This window comes from Alosa sapidissima, chromosome 17 (assembly GCF_018492685.1).
Source record: "Alosa sapidissima isolate fAloSap1 chromosome 17, fAloSap1.pri, whole genome shotgun sequence".
NCBI classification, from domain to species: domain Eukaryota; kingdom Metazoa; phylum Chordata; class Actinopteri; order Clupeiformes; family Clupeidae; genus Alosa; species Alosa sapidissima.
The window spans coordinates 33,559,866-33,579,865 of NC_055973.1; the positions used below are offsets into that span (position 1 = coordinate 33,559,866).

The following is a 20,000-nucleotide window of genomic DNA, read 5'->3' on the forward strand; positions in this document are numbered from 1 at the left end:
TAAGACATTATTACTGTAAGTAATATGCTCCTAAATGTGGTAACACTTGTCAGCTCCTTTTGCTAAATAAAAATAGTAAAATCCGCAAAATTATTTCATGTAGCCTTAGGACCTATGGCTCAGTCATGCATGGTAAACAAAACAATATTGCTTGAGACAACCATATTGACTATTAAAAATGTAACTTAAAAAAACAATTAAGTATTTAGATAGTCTGTTGAAAGGCAAATGCATATATATTACAATATAATAAAGGACTACTTCCGAATAACATCAGTCGCTTGTCTGAATTGCAAGTGAAGCGGCTTGATTGCATCCTGCTCGAAGGTGTCTGTCTGGTCTCCTCGGTCTTCCCAAAGGATATTGGGGGAGGTGGTCTGCGTCACGTGACCACAAGCCATCCTTGCCGACCCTTTGTTGTAAGGGCTACACAACAGGCTGAGTTTAGAGCCTACATTGATGTTTTATGGTGCACGAATCGGATAATATCAAATAAGTCTTAAGTGAAGGACGTGGAATTGGAACCTCGTTCTCCTCAGCCTTCTGATGAGTTGAATGTAGTGGCGGATTTGGTGAAGGAAAGGCACACAAAGACAGCAGGACCTACCGATAGAGAGGGACCGCCGAGAGCCAGGCTACTCATTTACGTGCGCACACGTTCGGGACATTGAGCAAGAGCGTGAGTGAGAAGATCATGTCTGTGTAGCCTTATTCCGATGCCGAATTACTAGGGACTGGGAGTGATGCTGGTATTTATGTTTAGCTTACACCATCCCGGGAAATAATCCCCATCTGCGCAACCATCTTTCATTCACTGGAGAGTAACGCTTGGAACGGGGGTGTTTTGCCTCGGCGAAGCTGCATGCGCTCTCCTTAGGTCGCTTTTGTTTTCTTCTTTTCGCACGAGACATCGAACGAAGGAACAAATTTATCGCTATCAGGACGGCCCGTGGACACCTTCGTTTTCACCATGTTGACAGGCTACCGGATCGTACGGTGGATGGGACCGTTGCATAGCCAGCTTCACCTAACGTTCGTGTGTTTACTGACCATCTTCTCTTTGCTTGGGGTCCACTCGTCGTACCCCCAGAGCGGCGAATGTGTGTCGGGCAAAGGGAAAGGCTGCGTGGGTAAGCATTTAATCATTATTATTCCAGTAGCCTGCATGCTCATATCGAAAGCTGCAAAACATAATACATCAACATCCGTTTCCCTCTCTTGTGACAATGTTTCCAGACAAAAGACGTATCGGTGAATTTATTAGAATTAGGGTATAGGACTAAATGGTGTATTGGGGAAAAAGGCAGTCAGAATGATGCCTTTATTTGTTATTATGGGGTAATAACTGGTATAGGCTGTGTGTCAGTATAACCCCAATCGACCCTCATTGATGATGCTCCGTGTGTTCGTTGATGCTACGCTGGTGTCACTGGCGAACGAGATCAGGTGTAGCCTATGATAAAAGAATAGCAGTCCCGAACCCCACCCTTCAACGCTCTCGCGCGTAGCCCCCTGCTAAGGACTCAAACAAGCTGTTAGACCGGTAGGCTAATGGTTGGCTTATCATATATTCATGCAAATCAGTGGCGCACATCTAAACAGCGGCACCAGCATCGGTCTGTCCCACACGTTTGTTATTCGTGCAGGTCGTTGAAGACATTATGAATAGAGGGGCGCTGTTATCAGATGCAGCTAATACGCATTTCTACTTCCTCTCCGTCCATTGTTAATTGCTGCTGCCTGCAGGCCCGAGGCAAACCGTTTGGTTCCACTCAGTTGTCAGTGGCGGTGGTGTAGCCTACGTTTGTCAGGGGGCAGGATAGTCACATCTAAGGCTATTTCGTTAGTTTTCCTCTTAATAAGGGATGCTTTATTACATTCACCAAAACCAGTGCATAGTAACTTCACAAAGGAGCTCAGGACAGATCAAGTCCACATCCGTCCCACCAGCCTGAGTCTGCCAAGCCATAGGCATCTGGTAGTAATGTGTTGGCCAAGGAAACCCTTTCCCAGACCCAGTAGCTCACCAGTGATGTGGCTTGGCGCTCGAGAGGATGTGGGTAAGGGAAAGAGCAGGGCCTACCCGGCCCGCCGCCCTGTTTCAACAACACAAGAACTAGAGCCACATGGAGCAGTTTAATCTCCAGAGGTCTCCTTGATGTTGCAGAACCCAAAGATGGGGACCATTCCAATCCCTAATAGTGAGCAGTTGCAGAACTGCATCCTATCGTCTTTGCTGGAGGAACAGCAGAATATAATATTCATCTCCGAGACAGACCAGACTGAGGGCCTGTTTGACTAATTAATAATCTGGCAGCCGTGGTGGGCTAAGCTGCGGCTTGTTTGTGTGCGTGCTGGCGGGCAGTCCTCCAGAAATGCATTGGCGTAATCAATTCTGGAGGGGACAACGGTCTGGATAATGTTGGTCTGCATCTGCCAGCTTTAATAAAGCTGTTATCAGAGTATTCATTTTAATCACCGGATAAAAGAGCCTTCAATACATTATTTAACAGCGCTGTACTATAACCAAAGCATTTGGAGATAAAAGATAGCCAGTGATATATTAGCTGTCACATTTAGGAAGTCAGCACAGGTCACTTGCTGTCACATTTAGGAAGTCAGCACAGGTCACTTGTCTCTGATGAAAAATCATGTATGTTATTTGCCAGTATATTAACCAATGTCATTTACCCTGCAATGTCATCATTTACCCTGCAAGGCTAATTTGGTTTCTGTAAGGTAGCATATCTGTAAAATACCTAGTTTAGTTGTGTTCATTGATTAAAACAAACCATTGTCCGAAGATTCAAAGATGGTGTGACACTTGAGCTGACATTTAGGAGAGTTATAGCGCTATCAGCATTCTGAAGCCCACAAGGAGGAGCATTGTCAAATGTTCAGCTAATTTGGGCTTCAGGACTCACTCTGCGGAGAGTTTGGACCGTATAATGCGACGGGTTCCAGTAGCCCAGGAACAGGCCTGCCATAATTAAGGTCTACTCGCCAAGTCTTGGCCAAGATTGGTTGATCGTGTGTGTTATGCCATACAATATGAAATTATGAAGGGGCATTTTGAAGGGGTTTAATAAAATGATCTTATAAAACATTTTGTCAACAGAACAGCAGAAATGTCATGTTCAACATAATAACAACTTAATTTACAATTTATAAATTCATAGAGAGGGCCACTATAGAAAGTATTTTTAAATGTAAACATATAAGTAATATTATTCATAAATGTGCATGGTACTTTTTTGTGTATCGAATTTTTATCTCTTGTGTCAAATCTTAAATTACAGACCGATCTATTAGTTAGTCCCATATTACTGATATGGAGAATTAGTTACTTTTTAAAAGTATTTATTTTTCATGTGACATAATAACTTCTTGTGAGGGCTTGCTCCTACACGGCTACAACCAAATTGTTAAGTGTAGCAGAAAAAAGGGTGGTGGTGGTGGTGATGGTGTGCGTGTGTGTTTGTGTTGGTGCAAAGTGTTTCGTGAGGCTCCCAAGTTTCTATAGAGGCTTTTATTTGATCTCACCCCTCTCTCAGGACAGATCAATGCTTTTTTATTCCCCTCCATTTTGTGACACCGAGGGAGAGCCCATGACAATAGTAGCCATTGTGCCCGATTGGTTACAAGCGCAGGCCCAGGGCCTTGGAAAGAAGCTCAATCAGGGGTGTCCAGAGAGAGGCGAGAGCTCGCCTTTACAAATGGGCTCGGACACAATGGCCGCCCCAGGATTCCTTCTGGCACTAGTTACAGTGACTTTGCAGAGGCCGTGTAGCTTGAGGCCGGCTATTGTAGCTTGATGAGGGACATAGCCACAGTGGCAAAAATGTACATTTATTATTGAAACAAAGTAGCAGTCTACTCTGTGTAGTTGTGTAGTGCTTTGTGATGTCCTGCTCTGTGTAGTTGTGGTTCGTGACGTCCACTGTCCTCTGTCCTCTTCACACACTGTGTTGTGTCACAAAGGCCAGTGATGGGGACCATAACAACCACAGCTACAAACCTGTGATGGATGAAATGGTTTTCTCAGAAAAATAGTTGGGAATTTGAAAAATAAAAACAACAATGAAAGTGTAAAACTACTGTAATTGTCAACAACTCCACCATTTCTCAAAGCCATAACATAAAGCCCTTATATTTTACTTTGTTTGTTGGGAGAAAAAAAGTTTGTGGTCTTTGTGGCCTGTTTCTCTGGAGGGTCTTGAACTGTGAAATGTGGTCTTTTTGAGGTCAGCTATGTGGATTACATTAACAAGTGTTTGGTCTTGATTGATGGGCTTTGGCAAGTGTCCACTTCAGGCGGCCCTAATAGCCTCTAACAAAGTGATGGCTTTGCATGCATTAGTTAGTGGCTCAGTTTGAGACTATTCAAAGTCGCAAGTAGGAAGTGATGTGACCGCTGTATTCAAGTGATTGTTGAGGCGAAGTTGACAAGCTGAGAGGAACTGTTTTTCTTCACAGCCAGAGATGGACTGATTTAGCCAGTGGACTTTTCAGAAAAACCCAAGTTTGTTTTGAAATATACACTGATGTATACTGGGTAGAGATTGAGGTTAGATAGACGGGTGAACGGACTAGTAATTCTAGATGCTTCTGCGGTTATGCTTCCTTGAAATAGAAAAGATAGAAATAGAAAACTGGGCATAAAATGCATTATGTTTATTCATTTGGACTGGCTTACTACGTAACCTACGTAGCCACTTATTTCTCAAAGATGTTTACATAGATTAAGGTTTTAATTAAGTTCTGAGCTGATGCTGCTCCTTTTTCTTGTTTTGTGTTTTCATAGGCTTATGTGTCTGTGGTTTGGGTGTTTTATAGGGTAATGTTTATGTAGTTTGGGTGTTTAATAGGGTTATGTATCTGTGGTTTGGGTGTTTTATAGGGTAATGTGTATGTAGTTTGGGTGTTTAACAGGGTTATGTGTCTGTAGTTTGTTCACATTTGACCATTGAACCACCAGGTTCTGTAAAGGACTTGACATAGCTTGTCAGTAGGAATGCTTCTCGTTTGCTTGAGCTTACACCACTGTTATTGCTCCAACGATTCATTACATTTGAAGGACATAGCAGCAGTAGTCGTAGTAGATTAAAGGTTGAAGCTTTTTGTAATCAGTTTCTTCTTAATGTGTGACTGATATATTGAATACATATAGATGATGTCATTAAGACAGCATACCTGCTAGGGATGGGCGATATGGACAAAAAATAATATCTCGATATATTTTGTGATTTTGACGATAACGATAATTAGTCGATATCCTTTAAAAAAATGTTTTTGTTAAAGTCTGCGTTACTTTACAGCTCATTATTTATGAATAGCATCATTACAATAATAACCAATAACCTAACCTGTGACTTTTTAACCAAATCAACCAATGCATTGTCACTCTGACACTTCCAATTCTGCCCCCACTTGGTTGTGTGGCAATGACATGGTCTAGCCAGCTACATTAAAGAAGATGAATAGGCCTAACAGTTTCCCAAGATAAAGTCTGAAGCTGAAGTTCCTTTCAAACCTTTACATAGGATTCACTGTAAAACTAAGCAGACCAACAGAGTACATATCAGTTATTTCCTTCTACGGTATGTTTTGTTTAAGAGCACTCATGTAGGCTAGCATTCCAAGTTACAGAATATAAACGAATGCGTTAGCTTATGGCTAATGTATATGAGAAATCCCATAGAGATGCTAACGGTTAGCATAATCCGTAAACGTAGATATTTAGAGCGAACTTCAGTCCATGTACAAGAGTTACTTGAGAAGTTCTTTGTTTACAACTGACTATTAAAATACTCAAAGGCTAATGTTTTCTCTCCATATAATACCGTGTAGGAAAAAACTTGACTGCCTCATCAATGCTACTTTAACAGATACTTGACAAAAGTAGCCGCATAAAATCCCAAGTAGGCTACTCTCGCTGCACAAAATAAATATTAGGCGTGCGTGGAACAACGTTGTGACCCACTAGTGATCACGTGACACTTGCTCTGCTGCAGCCAGGGGCTTCTCCCGCATACACCTCCTGGGAATGTTTAAGTCTTCACTGCGTGATTTCGAGTGTTTTTTCCCCATAAGTAATTTAAATACTCGATAATGTCAAATTGCACATTGTTAAAACAACAATCACGATATTATCGCAGACGATATATATCGCCCACCCCTAATACCTGCCAGTAACCAGCCCTGTCTGTTCAACTGGCATCCTGTCAGAAATAGTAAAAAACATTTTCGCAGGTAATGTTTTTCAGTTTTTCTACAAGATGGATGTGTAACTACATAAATCAAAAGCGTTGTCCAATATGTCCTGGCCAGGACAGAAATAGCTCATCTAAAACGTAGACCTTCAGAGGGCCCCTTGTCTTATAGTCTTGCACACACACATGTACATGCCACTATGATGTTATGCTCTGAACATATGCTACAGCAATGCATAAACATATAGATAGAATAGGTAGATGGCTGAATAAACATATAGAGAGATAGAATAGGTAGATGGCTGAATAGATAGATAGAGAGATAGAATAGGTAGATGGCTGAATAGATAGATAGAGAGATAGAATAGGTAGATGGCTGAATAAACATATAGAGAGATAGAATAGATAGATGGCTGAATAAACATATAGAGAGATGGAATAGGTAGATGGCTGAATAAACATATAGAGAGATAGAATAGGTAGATGGCTGAATAGATAGATAGAGAGATAGAATAGGTAGATGGCTGAATAGATAGATAGAGAGATAGAATAGGTAGATGGCTGAATAGATAGATAGATATATTTTTCTCATTTGTTGGCCCACATTAATAATCCCAACTCAGAAATGCAGAACGAAAGCCGCTGACAACAGAAATGGCGATCTGTGGCGTGAGCTCAGAAAAGGACTGGGGGAGCAGGTGTCTGAGGAACCATGAGGAACAGGAGGTGCTGTGTTGATGAGGAGGTGTCTGAGGAACCATGAGGAACAGGAGGTGCTGTGTTGATGAGGAGGTGTCTGAGGAACCATGAGGAACAGGAGGTGCTGTGTTGATGAGGAGGTGTCTGAGGAACCATGAGGAACAGGAGGTGCTGTGTTGATGAGGAGGTGTCTGAGGAACCATGAGGAACAGGAGGAGCTGTGTTGATGAGGAGGTGTCTGAGGAACCATGAGGAACAGGAGGTGCTGTGTTGATGAGGAACAGGAGGAGCTGTGTTGATGAGCAGGTGTCTGAGGAACAGGAGGCAGGTGCAGGGCAGCCACTGGGAAGTTTATATGGCCCAGTCACATACACACGCACACACACACAGACTAAAGCAGTCACACACACACACGCACAGGCTAAAGCAGTCACATACACACACACACACACACACAGACTAAAGCAGTCACACACATGCACAGGGTAAAGCAGTCAAGATAGATAGATAGATAGATACTTTATTGATCCCCAGGGGAAATTCAAGAGTCACACACACACACACAGACTAAAGTATATAAGTATATATACTCTTTTGATCCCGTGAGGGAAATTTGGTCTCTGCATTTATCCCAATCTGTGAATTAGTGAAACACACTCAGCACACAGTGAACACACAGTGAGGTGAAGCACACACTAATCCTGGCGCAGTTAGCTGCCTGCAACCACAGCGGCGCTCGGGGAGCAGTGAGGGGTTAGGTGCCTTGCTCAAGGGCACTTCAGCCGTGCCTACTGGTCGGGGTTCGACCTGGCAACCCTCCGGTTAAAAGTCAGAAGCGCTAACCAGTAGGCCACGGCTGCCCCACAAGCAGTCACACACACACATGCACAGACTAAAGCAGTCACACATAAGCACAGGCTAAAGCAGTCACATACACATGCACAGACAGACTAAAGCAGTCACACACACACACACACACACACACACACACACAGAGACTAAAGCAGTCACACACACACACACACATGCACAGACTAAAGCAATCACACACGCACACGCACAGGCTAAAGCAGTTACACACACACGCACACAGACTAAAGCAGTCACACACACACACACACACACACAGGGTGCGATTTGTAGGGGGGGATGGTGAGGATTTCCCCCCCTCTGGTTTTCCTATCCCTACCTCTGCTAAATTATTTTTATCGTCGGGGGGGACAACATTTATCCCCCTCTGCCCCTCATATTGATTAATGCTACTTCATATAAGTAAAGCGCTGCAACGTGAGAACAGTCTAGTAGGCTAGCCTACATAATAATCTGACATCAGAAATGCACCGTCACCGTCAGCACTCATGCTGCTGATACAGTGGCTGCGTGATAACTTAATTTGGCCTTGATCGTGCAGGACATTTCAGAATGTCGAGTGTTGTAATCCATCATAAATGGCTAGTTTCAATGGAAAAGTTAGCTGGACAAATGAAAGAAAACGAGAAGGATTCAGTGAAACATATCGTCATATTTTAGAACCTTCAAAATGTAGAAAACTGATGCAACTGAGATGGAGGACAACTGCACGTAGAGTAGAACGTAGGCCTATTGTCCGAAGGAACTTACATTAAATGAGGAGATATTTGCTGAATGTCACAAAAAGTGTGATTGGCATCGCTTGGCATCGCTTATTCAATGGCTCTCTACCGAAACACCTGTAGTTTGCGGAGGACGAACGAGAAAGCACTCATTTGATAAATCAGCCAGTAGGCTAGGCCTAGTAGACAAATAACTTTCAGAAATAATCTGTAGGCTACTGCAAAAACGAATGTTGGTGGGTATTTAAAGGGACACCAGGCAAGCCTGATGCTTTTTCTCTACGAAACTCCCCCTCGCTCGGTCTGAAGCTCTTTTCCTTTTCTTTGCATCTTCCGTCAAGGGTTTTCGCTGCTTCTTCGCCGGCTCTGCCATTATACACACGTTTGCAACAATCGCTAGCGTTTCGTTAGCCTGCCTCTGTGCTGTAAACTGATCCTGCTTCGGTCGGCGGGTAGGATACACCGAACTTGCAAATGGGATATTCTTCCTACAGGCAGTAAGGGCGGGCGAGAGAGCCTTCATTCGCCCCATAATGAGTCATTTAACCATATACCGACTTACGAAGATGATTAATTAACACGAAAACGTTGCCTGGTGTCCCTTTAAACTATCTAGCGGGTGTTTTAACAGCTGCAAGAAATAGAAGCTCCATATGGTCTTTATGTTCTGGTTCGTAAATTATTTTCATAAAACTTCAAGTTGCCCTATAACTTTATTCTCCAAACTCTTCACTGCACTGTAGCCGATTAACTGACAGTATGATAGTAGGCTATTTATTTTCTGTAGGCTAATAAACACATTTATTTTTTCAACTTTTGCAATATTACGCACTTGGCTACTGAACGCAAATTAGGAGAGAGAATGCACGTAGCCTACGCAGCGTGTAGCGCAATGTGTAGGCTATTTGGTTACCAACTAACACTGTTAGCCAATTCACTAACTTAAGACTTCATTGCCATCATATACAACGTTTTTTTACACAACAAATACAGAAAGGATGGAGGCAGCAAAAGTAGAGGAGTCATTTCAGATGGGGCAAGAACAAGGTGAATTTGTATGCTTGTCAAAATGTAGTCCTACCCTGCATTAGAGGAGCTGATCATCAAGCACACTCGCTGTTTAAAGTCATACACCACGGTACACTAAAACTAAAATGTTACAAAGGTGGCAAAATTAATATCTTATTAGCCATGACATTATAGACTATGAATCGTTCGTTCGTTCATTTTTTTTTGGGGGGGGGGGTTACAAACTTCTTCAAAATCATCCCCCCCTCTGGTTTTTACACAAATCGCACCCTGCACACACACACACACACAGGCTAAAGCAGTCACACACACATGCACAGACAGACTAAAGCAGTCACACACACACACACACACACACACACACACAGACTAAAGCAGTCACACACACACATGCACAGACTAAAGCAGTTACACACACACGCACACAGGCTAAAGCAGTCACACACACACACACAGACACAGACTAAAGCAGTCACACACACACGCACACAGACTAAAGCAGTCACACACACACACACACACTCACAGACACACACACACACACACACACAGACTAAAGCAGTCACACACACACACACACACAGACTAAAGCAGTCTCACACACACGCACACACAGACTAAAGCAGTCACACGCACACACACACACAGACTAAAGCAGTCACACACACACACACACACACACACACACACACACACAGACAGACTAAAGCAATCACACACACACACACAGACTAAAGCAGTCACACATACACACACAGAGACTAAAGCAGTGACACACACACACACACACACACACAGACTGAAGCAGTCACACCCACACAGACTAAAGCAGTCACACACACACACACACACACACACACAGAGACTAAAGCAGTCACACACACACAGACTAAAGCAGTCACACCCACACAGACTCAGACTAAAACAGACTCGGACTAAAACAGTTTAAAACAGACTGAAACAGTAACACACACACAGACTAAAGCAGTCACACACACACAGACTAAAACAGTCACACACACACACAGACTAAAGCAGTCACACACACACACACACACACACACACACAGAATAAAGCGGTCACACACACACACACACACACACACACACACAGACTAAAGCTTGCTCATTTCCAAGCTCGCAGCTCCCACTGGCTGGTGGAGTTCTGTGCATGGCTGGCATCCTGTCATCTCCCTTGCTTTAGAAGTCATCTTTTCCCCTCCTACCAACCCCAGCCAAGTCCAGCCCTGTTTGCCTTTGAAGTGAGCGGCGTCTCAACAAGCAGTAATCAAGTGCTCATTACGCTGAGTGATCTCCTGCAGATGTCTTTCAAAATGTGTTTTTTTTTCTTCCCTCACACACACAACTGGCTTTACCATCATGCTCAGACGGACTCTTTATGGCCATCGTCACGTTGTTACTGTCTAACAGCTAGCTGAGCTTTCATAGCACTGATATTAATGCCTCTCTGAAGTAGTGCTGTCCATCATAAAATGTCCTGTCATCAGTGTTGAAGCTCTTTAGAGGATTAAAGTTAGACTCCTATAAAACATGGACATAAAACGCTTGCTTTGCGTTTGACTCTTGGAAGATTAAGACAAAATATATGAAGAGGGCCCAACAGCATTGCTGATTTGTCATCATTTCAGTCAGAATGCACCCTAGAAGATGCATTTATTTCCTGCTGAGGAGTGACATTGTCTCATCGCCTCTAATGATTGTGTATCGGTCTCAGAGTCACCTGGAGATGAATGGTTTTAAAACAGCACAATACAAACAGCACAATACAAACAGCACAATACAAACAGGTTCAAATCCCACACGGACAGGAACAAGCAGACATGCTAAATCGTTTTGTTCATCCATATTGTAGAGATTAGGGTTTCTCAGTTAACACTAGGTAGTCTTTCTGAAAGGAGACATAATGACTTGCTGATTCCGTGGGTGAATACACACAGCACAGTGTGTACAGTGTGCACTAATGGCTTGAACTCTGAATTACCAGGGAGAACCCTGGCCTTTGTGTGCGACAGACCTCTGGTTCCCATCTCGGCTCATTCAGCTCTCTTGTCATGCCATGATACCACAGCCCTTCTGGATTCCAGACCTAACTAATCAATTAACGAGGAAGTGAGCGCAGATCGCTTTGACTAATCATCAGCAACATCCTGATGCTGAAACAGGAAGCCATTTTAGAGGATATTTCTTTCTGATTACATTTCTGCTTCACTCTGTATGTTCTCTGGCTCTCAGCCTTTCTGTTTGTCTGTGTCTGGCTGTCGAGTGATGGACAGGGACGTTGGTCTCCTGGCCCTGGGAGCAGTCGTGGTGTCGAGATAACAGTGTTGACTTTGAAAGTGCCTCGGCGAGAAGCGATCCCCACGGCCCAGCCCGCGCGGCCACAAATGAAGTCTCGCGGCCGCTTTGCCGTTAACCTCTCTGTAGCGATCGCCGCGGCCACAAATTAAGTATTGGGGCCGCTTTGCCGTTAACCAGCCTGCGCGGCGACAAATGAAGTCTCGCGGCCGCTTTGCCGTTAACCTCTCTGTAGCAGCAAGCGGCCCAGCCCGAGGCGAACACTAAGCTGGAGTCGTCAGAGCTCAACGGTGATTTTCCTCCCCCAGCGTGGAGCCACCCAGCTGGACACAAGCAGGGAAAAAAGAAAAATAAGGACAAATAAAAGCCCAATGTTAGACAGCATGTCTCTCTCCACACACACATCGTGTGCCATTGCTTTGGGTTAGAATTGCATTACTGTAGACAATTCCTGGTTCATTGCTACTTGGCTTCTATTAGCAGGCAGGGAGCTAGAGACGCATGGTCTGCAAGAGCCTATGTGTCCGGAATGCTTGTCGATATTACAGGGATCTTTTTCTGAATGCCCTCTCTGTGAAAAGGCAAAGCAAACAAGTATTTTGATTGACAGGCGTATTAACCAAAGGCTGGAGGGGACGACAGGGCCAGTGTCACGCTATTGGCTGGCCTGCTGGGGACCTCTGGGTCATTGACCCAGCGTGGTGATGACTATTGATGTTTTGCAGAGAGGAGGCAGATGATCGGGCCGCCCCTCCTCCTCGTCTTTCTGTCTTTCTTTCTCTAGTTTTCTGTCTGTTTTCTTCTTTATTTCCATCCATCCCTTTGTTTGTCTTTTTCTCTCCCTCTCTAGCATCTCTCTCTCTTTTCACTCTATGCAGTCTCCTTTTCCCTTCTTTTGATTTGTCCTCTTTCCTTCCGTCCTTTTCTCTCTCTCTTTCGGCAATTCCCACTCTGTCTCTCCCTCCATTTCCCTCCTCTCTCTTTCTCTCTTTCTCTGGATCTCTCTATCTCCCGTATCCTATCTATCTCTATCCATCTCGTCTGTGGTGACATTGATTTTGCTCTCTGCTCTGATTATCCTGGCGTCAGTGTGAGATGGGATGCAGCTCCGCTCCTCTCTCCTCTTGCTCAGTCCAGTCCAGTCCAGCTCCGCTCCTCTCTCCTGTGTCCACTGGTCACCATCACTTATTCATCGGTGATGCTCATCTGAAAACGTTCCACTTGCGCTTGTGCTGAGTAAAGATTGCAGTCAGTTTGTTGTCTCTCACAGATGCAACAGGACAAATTCTCTTGTACATTTCGCACATATGGAAGCAATTGTGACTTATGCCCTCTTTTAATGTTTATAAATCTGAGAGATTGACATGGGTCTGCGTATTAAAACTTATGCTACAACAACGTGGCCTGGTCAGAAAATGTTTAAACAGTTCCAACCACAACTCCCCAGACGCCCTTCAGTGTCTGTTTGGAAACTTAAGTGATAGCATCCACTGCGTCCAAGCAGCCTGGCTGTCTACTGTGCTCTCGTCTTAGTGCAGTTTTCACATCTCCTAAATGTACGAGTCGGCTGCACGCCAGAGTGCCGTTGCTTAAGTGACCGCTGCTGATTAACAGCCCATCCCGCCACTTCTCATTTCCTCCTTCGTCCTCACACGGCTGCGGAACATTCAACGGGCAGCGGGAGCAACGGGCAGCGAGAGGGCTCTTTCGTGATGGAGGTGACAGATTTAGGAGGGAAACATTTTCAGAATTTAATTTTTTTACTGTCTTGTAAAAGCCGATGGCTGTTGATGTTAACAAGGGGGATGCCTTCACATTTATACCAAGGAGCAGCGGATACCCATGCTCAGGTTCTTTATATTCAGACAGTCACTGGACAGCTGCTTCCTCAAACAATGACTGCCGTGACTGTACAGCCCTAGCTGTTGCAGCAGCGGCAACAAGGGAATGTACCTCACACAATATTGCTTTGCACAGAACAATTTGATCCAGGACGTTCCACTGGAAATCTTCCTTGGGTGTCACTATTCATATTTGTCTTCATCTGTCTGAAACCAACAAAGGCAATAGTATGCAGTGATAGTATAGTATACTATAGTACTATAGTATACAGTGATTACAAAGGCAATAGTATACAGTGATAGTATAGTATACTATATAGTACTATAGTATACAGTGATAGTATAGTATACTATAGTACTATAGTATAGTATACTATAGTACTATAGTATACAGTGATAGTATAGTATACTATAGTACTACAGTATACAGTGATTACAAAGGCAATAGTATACAGTGATAGTATAGTATACTATAGTACTATAGTATACAGTGATTTTTTGGCGGACAGTGAAAAGTGTCCCCGACAACAAGGCAAAATAAAAAAAATAAAAAAAATAAAAAACAACAACAACAGGGTAAACAATAAGACGGTGCCCATGCAAGTCAATCCCTTCTGTCTCTAATCCACACTGCGCCATCTAAGCTCCATCAATATTTCACTCTCCTCTCTCTGGCGTAGCTCCTTCCTTCACCTCCTCTCTCTGGCGTAGCTCCTTCACCTCCTCTCTCTGGCGTAGCTCCTTCACCTCCTCTCTCTGGCGTAGCTCCTTCACCTCCTCACTTCTTCCCTCTTTCTCCGTCATTTTTGATAAGCTCCCCTTCCATCTGGGCGCCGTAGACCTTGTTTGTTGAGAGCCTGGTTGATCTGGGCGCCGTAGACCTTGTTTGTTGAGAGCCTGGTTGTCTCTTGCTGTTTGTTGGAGCCTGGTTGTCTCTTGCTGTTTGTTGAGAGCCTGGTTGTCTCTTGCTGTTTGTTGAGAGCCTGGTTGTCTCTTGCTGTTTGTTGAGAGCCTGGTTGTCTCTTGCTGTTTGTTGGAGCCTGGTTGATCTGGGCGCCGTAGACCTTGTTTTGTCTCTTGCGCTCTTTACCGTGACCGCAGCCCTGGGCAGCCATGTAGGAGAACAAAATGGCTTTCATAACGCATCTGGAGTCAAGCTGCAGTCTCCTCCAGTAAAGATTTTTACAGCTTCTGAAGTGCCTTCTTAATTGATGGTGCTTTAAGTTAATTATTTTTGAAGAATGATTAACAATGGTGGCCTTGGCTGGTCCATCCATTGGCTTGTGTATTGACACATCCAATACTGTGACCCAAGGTATCGAGTATTGACTCGTGCTACGCCCCAGGTCCCTATGCCTTTATTGACTAATTGAGCCACTTCAGGGACTCAGTGATTTATACTGATGGCCTTTTTGATTCAAAGCAAGCTAGTCTTTGAAGCCGCCCTTACTGAGTCTCTCTACTTCATATCACAGCGCAGTGGACAGCGCAGCGATGCTGCTGTCATTAAAGGGTAAGAGTTGCTGTTGGGGATTCGTGATGACGGGTCTGTTGACCCCTGTTGACCTCTGCGCTAGATTGAGGAGTGACGAGGTGCAGGACGCAGCGGGCGGCAGACGTGGGCCAGCTGCTCGACTCCGCACATGCTGCGGCCAGCTGCTCTATCCCACTTCCTGTTGGAACTGACAGGAAATGGGGGGGTATGTGATATGCAGAGAGCGGGAGTGGGTGGGGGGGGGGGGGGGGGGGATGAGAGAGCACCCGCAGAAACAAGCGCTGGTTTGTTAGTGCCACCTCAGAGGGATTAGAGAGCCTTAAGAGCCCAAGAGTGTAGCTGTCTACATGGGTAGGACTCCATGGTGTGTGTGTGTGTGTGTGTGTGTTTGTGTGTGTGTAACTACCCACATGGGTAAGACTCGATGGTGTATACATACGTGTGTGTAGCTGCCTACATGGGTAGGACTCCATGGTGTGTGTGTGTGTGTTATCAGTCCTAGTTATTATCACATTTCCATCCTTTGATCTGTGATCCTGTGATTAACAGCCACGAGAGCAGAAGAGCAACAAGTGGGAGATGTTAGAATTCTGTTGTCTGCTGACTGAGGTTCTGTGTGACTGAGGTTCTGTTTTGCTGACTGAGGTTCTGTGTGACTGAGGTTCTGTTTTGGTGACTGAGGTTCTATTTGGTGACTGAGGTTCTGTGCGACTGAGGTTCTGTTTTGGTGACTGAGATTCTGTGTGACTGAGGTTCTGTTTTGGTGACTGAGGTTCTGTTTTGCTGACTGAGGTTCTGTGCGACTGAGGTTCTGTGTGACTAAGGTTCTGTTTTGCTGATTGAGGTTCTCTGTGACTGAGGTTCTGTTTTGGTGACTGAGGTTCGCTGTTGGTTGGTGTCTGGTTTGCTTTTTAATGTTTCCAGTAAATGCACTGGCTGGTTTCATGATGGCTCACTCTGACTGACCATGTGCCAGCCCAAACAAGCAAGACAATCAGCCTTTGTCCGCTTTCTCTTAAATCAAACGAACAACGTCTGGCACAACGTCTGCCTTTGCTTCCATCCTTATGATGCATATGTAACGGATAATTCATGGAGATTGGAAGTTTAATATACATTAGGGATATGAGTAAAATCTCAGCTGGCTCAATGCACAAAAATTTATATTTAAATGAGTGAATACAAGAAAGCCACATTGTTGCGGTATGTGCATACTGATGTTGATCTTGGCTCGCATTCGGTTTGCAAAACAAGTGAAACCCACAAGGGTTAGGATAAGCAGCGCAGGCCAAAGCCTCTTGTCACTGAGGACAACTACACATCTTTTGGAGTCAGGAGCTCAAAGACTTCCAGACTTGCACTCTGTACCACCAGCTGGCCTGAAGGCTGACTGATGCGTTTTCTCCCTTCCTTCCACACATCTATAAAATTAGCGTTGAAATGGCCCCCTCATCTGTTCCAGCCGCATGTAGACCTGCCATTAGGAGTGGATTTTACTGCTGTTTAAGTACACTGTGGGCCTTTCAATGACCAAAGAGCGTCTCGTCTGCGGCTCGACGTGTGGGGCGGACAGTGGAGCAGTAGGCTACCTGTTCAGAATTTCCGTGTCAATGAACCTGGTTCCCCCTTGGCTCGCCTTGGCTCGTCACAATTAAGTCGGAGCGGTTTTAGGGCTGGGTGATAAAATGATAGCAATATATGTTGTGCTAGACATGTAATCAATATCGATTAAAAAATAAGTTCGATAGAACGTTCGATAATTAAACGCAACACACCTCCTGCCTTAACTACGTTTTCCTTAAATAAATAAATAGGCTAAAAAGTCATTTTTAACTCTTCCATTGTATAGATATATATGCAACTAGAAGTAGGTCCACCTCAACACAGACTCTCTTTCAGTCCTTGCCCTGTGCACACTCTCTATCCCTCTCAACAGACGCATCACTCCTAAGCATGCACATTTCATCCAAACATTCACAATCGTTCAAGTTAGTTCATGGCTAAATTGCTATTCAATGCTATTAGCATCATTAGCACGCTGCACAATTTTACATTTTCGAAATTGTCACATTCAAGTTGACTGCTCAGTTCTTATCATATCAGACCCGATGTTAATGGACAAGTTTTTTCCAAGACTCAAAAGGACCTTTCCCAAGGAGAAGAAGTATGTGTTTGAAACTTAAACACACGTGGGAAAACTGAACAGTCCAACCAGTAGAGTAGGCTATAATAAACTAGCCAATTAAGCTACTTTGTTTAGCCTACAATATGTCCAGACTTCAACCAGTGCTGCTGGCAGCTGAAGCAGCAGGAGACATAAAGAAGTGGAGCTGTTGGAGCCTGTTGTAATAGTAACAGTAGCCTACCTGTAATATCTGCATAAGGTGTACTGCCATGAATAAATAATCATATAAAAATATATCAGTAGTTTATATAATAATATACGGTTATATTAATATTATACATCCACCACCTTAACTAACACATTTCCTGCGTGGAAGCACTAATATAGAGCCGAATTGTTCAGCGTTCATTGTGATTTTAATTCAGACTTATGTGTAGGCCTACATTTATTTATTTGAGCGTTTTTCATGGTTTCTTTTCCCTGCTTTCCTTGATTGATAACTGAGGTGATTAAAATCAGTGGAAGGTTAAGTTTAAAATAAAAGTGTTTAAATTGAAAAAAAAATTCTCCTGGTCCTTATTTCAAATAGGAAAAAAAAACAATAATTATTGATATGGACTGTTATGAAACACTTGTATCGTGATACAGTTTTCAGCTATGAGCGGTTTTGCTATTAGCCTTTGTGTTGTGTTGTAGCCTCTTGAAAAGGATGAGGGAGAAAGAAAGTCAAATGCATTGGATTCAGCTGATTCACTCCCAGCTTGCGCGGATTGGCGTTTAAGTGTACTCCACAGACATTCTGTGCTATAAAGGTCAGCTTTTTAAAAGCCTGGGATTACTCGACTCAGAGAGCATCTGAAGCTCAGGCTCCTTTCTGTGTCTCAGACGGGATGGGGATCCTCAGTGTGCACGATGAAAAGGAGAACAATACATACTCAGCTCTGAACCTCATATCAACAGCAGCTGCGCTTTGCAATGCAGATGATCTTTAAATCAATGGTAGATGAATTAATATTTATGTTATCGAGGCAGAGGGGAGTGTATTTGAATACCAGCGACCTTAATAAGAGGTGGTGTTGCCATAGGGATTAAGAGGAAGTTTTCCTAATGAAAAATGTATTTTCAAATAGATTTTTAAATGTATTTATAACAGAGAGCACTTTAATAATGACTATAATTATTATCATTTGTAAGTTTCTAAGTTCATGGTTTTCATTTGTAAAATAAGTTTATGATTTAAAAATAATACGTCTAATAATAATAATAAAAATAATAAAAATAAAAGCCTATCACCCGCAGAGAAGAAATGCTCTTTTCTGATTGGCTGGTGGGTGGTTATTAATTCTGAATAACAGAACTCCTGTGAAGTAGATCTGAGGTGCGTCCAGTTCCAGTGTATGTTTGTGGAGAACTGTCTCCGCAGACTGTTTGTGATTGTTCAGCTTCGCAACAATGGAATCAACTGTAAACAAGCTAACTGTCCCTATCAACTGTAAACAAGCGAACTGTCCACCGCTATCACTTTTGGGTCATTAATCATGTTGGGTGTAACACTAGAACGTTCTACAGGGTCCTCGTTATGTTTTCATGTAGGCCTAGACCCATAAAGATTTTTTTCCCTCTGACAGGGTACTAATTATTGTGTAAACACATATTCTCCATGTTCTCTAAGCATACCAGAGGTGTTTCATAACAGGCAGTGCACTGGCTTTTTAAAATGGTGACACCTTACTGCCTGGTTGCATAAATGGGTCCTTATATATAAATCATGAGGGCTAAAAATGTTTAAATGTTTAAATTACAGACTTCAGTGCCTCTGCAATGTTTTCAACATTCTTACTGCCACACTCTCTCTCTGCTTTATTCACACAAACCAAACAATATCTGCTCCTCCTGTTTTGATCCATTGCTTCAATGCATGATGGTTTTCTGAAAGCTTCACAGTTCTCCTGCCCCGTTGAAATCGGGGGCAGTAGCCTCCAGGACAGGCTTAATCAAGCGTGCTTTTGTATTCTGTCTGGAAATGAACATGGTACAGGGGCAGTAGTGTGTGTGTACAGGGGCAGTAGTGTGTGTGTACAGGGGCAGTAGTGTGTACAGGGGCAGTAGTGTGTGTGTACAGGGGCAGTAGTGTGTACAGGGGCAGTAGTGTGTGTGTACAGGGGCAGTAGTGTGTGTGTACAGGGGCAGTAGTGTGTGTGTACAGGGGCAATAGTGTGTGTGTACAGGGGTAGTAGTGTGTACAGGGGCAGTAGTGTGTGTGTACAGGGGCAGTAGTGTGTACAGGGGCAGTAGTGTGTACAGGGGCAGTAGTGTGTGTATGTGTAGTTGTCTCTGTATGTATTGTGTATACTCGCTCTCTTTCTGAGTATTCAGTGGTGTGTGTGCGTGTGTGCATGCGTGTGTGTGTGTGTGCGTGCGTGCTTATCTGTTTGTGTGTATGTGTGTGTGTGTGTTCGTGCATATCTGTTTGTGTCTATGTGTATGTGTGTGTATGTGTATGTGTGTGTGTGTGTGTGTGTGTGTGTGTGTGTGTGTGTGTTCGTGCATATCTGTTTGTGTCTATGTGTATGTGTGTGTATGTGTTCGTGCATATCTGTTTGTGTCTATGTGTATGTGTATGTGTCTATGTGTATGTGTATGTGTGTGTGTGTGTGTGTGTGTGTGTGTGTGTGTGTGTGTGTGTGTATG

At 43.8% G+C, this 20,000-nt stretch overlaps 1 protein-coding gene across 6 annotated transcripts in view; it reads left to right on the top strand.

Moving 5' to 3' along the window:
• The first annotated feature begins 400 nt into the window (after nt 1–400).
• tmeff1b (transmembrane protein with EGF-like and two follistatin-like domains 1b) overlaps nt 401–20,000 on the top strand; it is a 33,464-nt gene continuing 13,864 nt past the window's right edge. For all 6 annotated transcript variants that reach the window (XM_042067612.1, XM_042067607.1, XM_042067613.1 and 3 more), the window contains exon 1: nt 401–1,130. In XM_042067612.1, the coding sequence (XP_041923546.1) occupies nt 971–1,130 (160 nt within the window). In that variant the 5' untranslated portion in view covers nt 401–970. The remainder of the gene's footprint in view (nt 1,131–20,000) is intronic.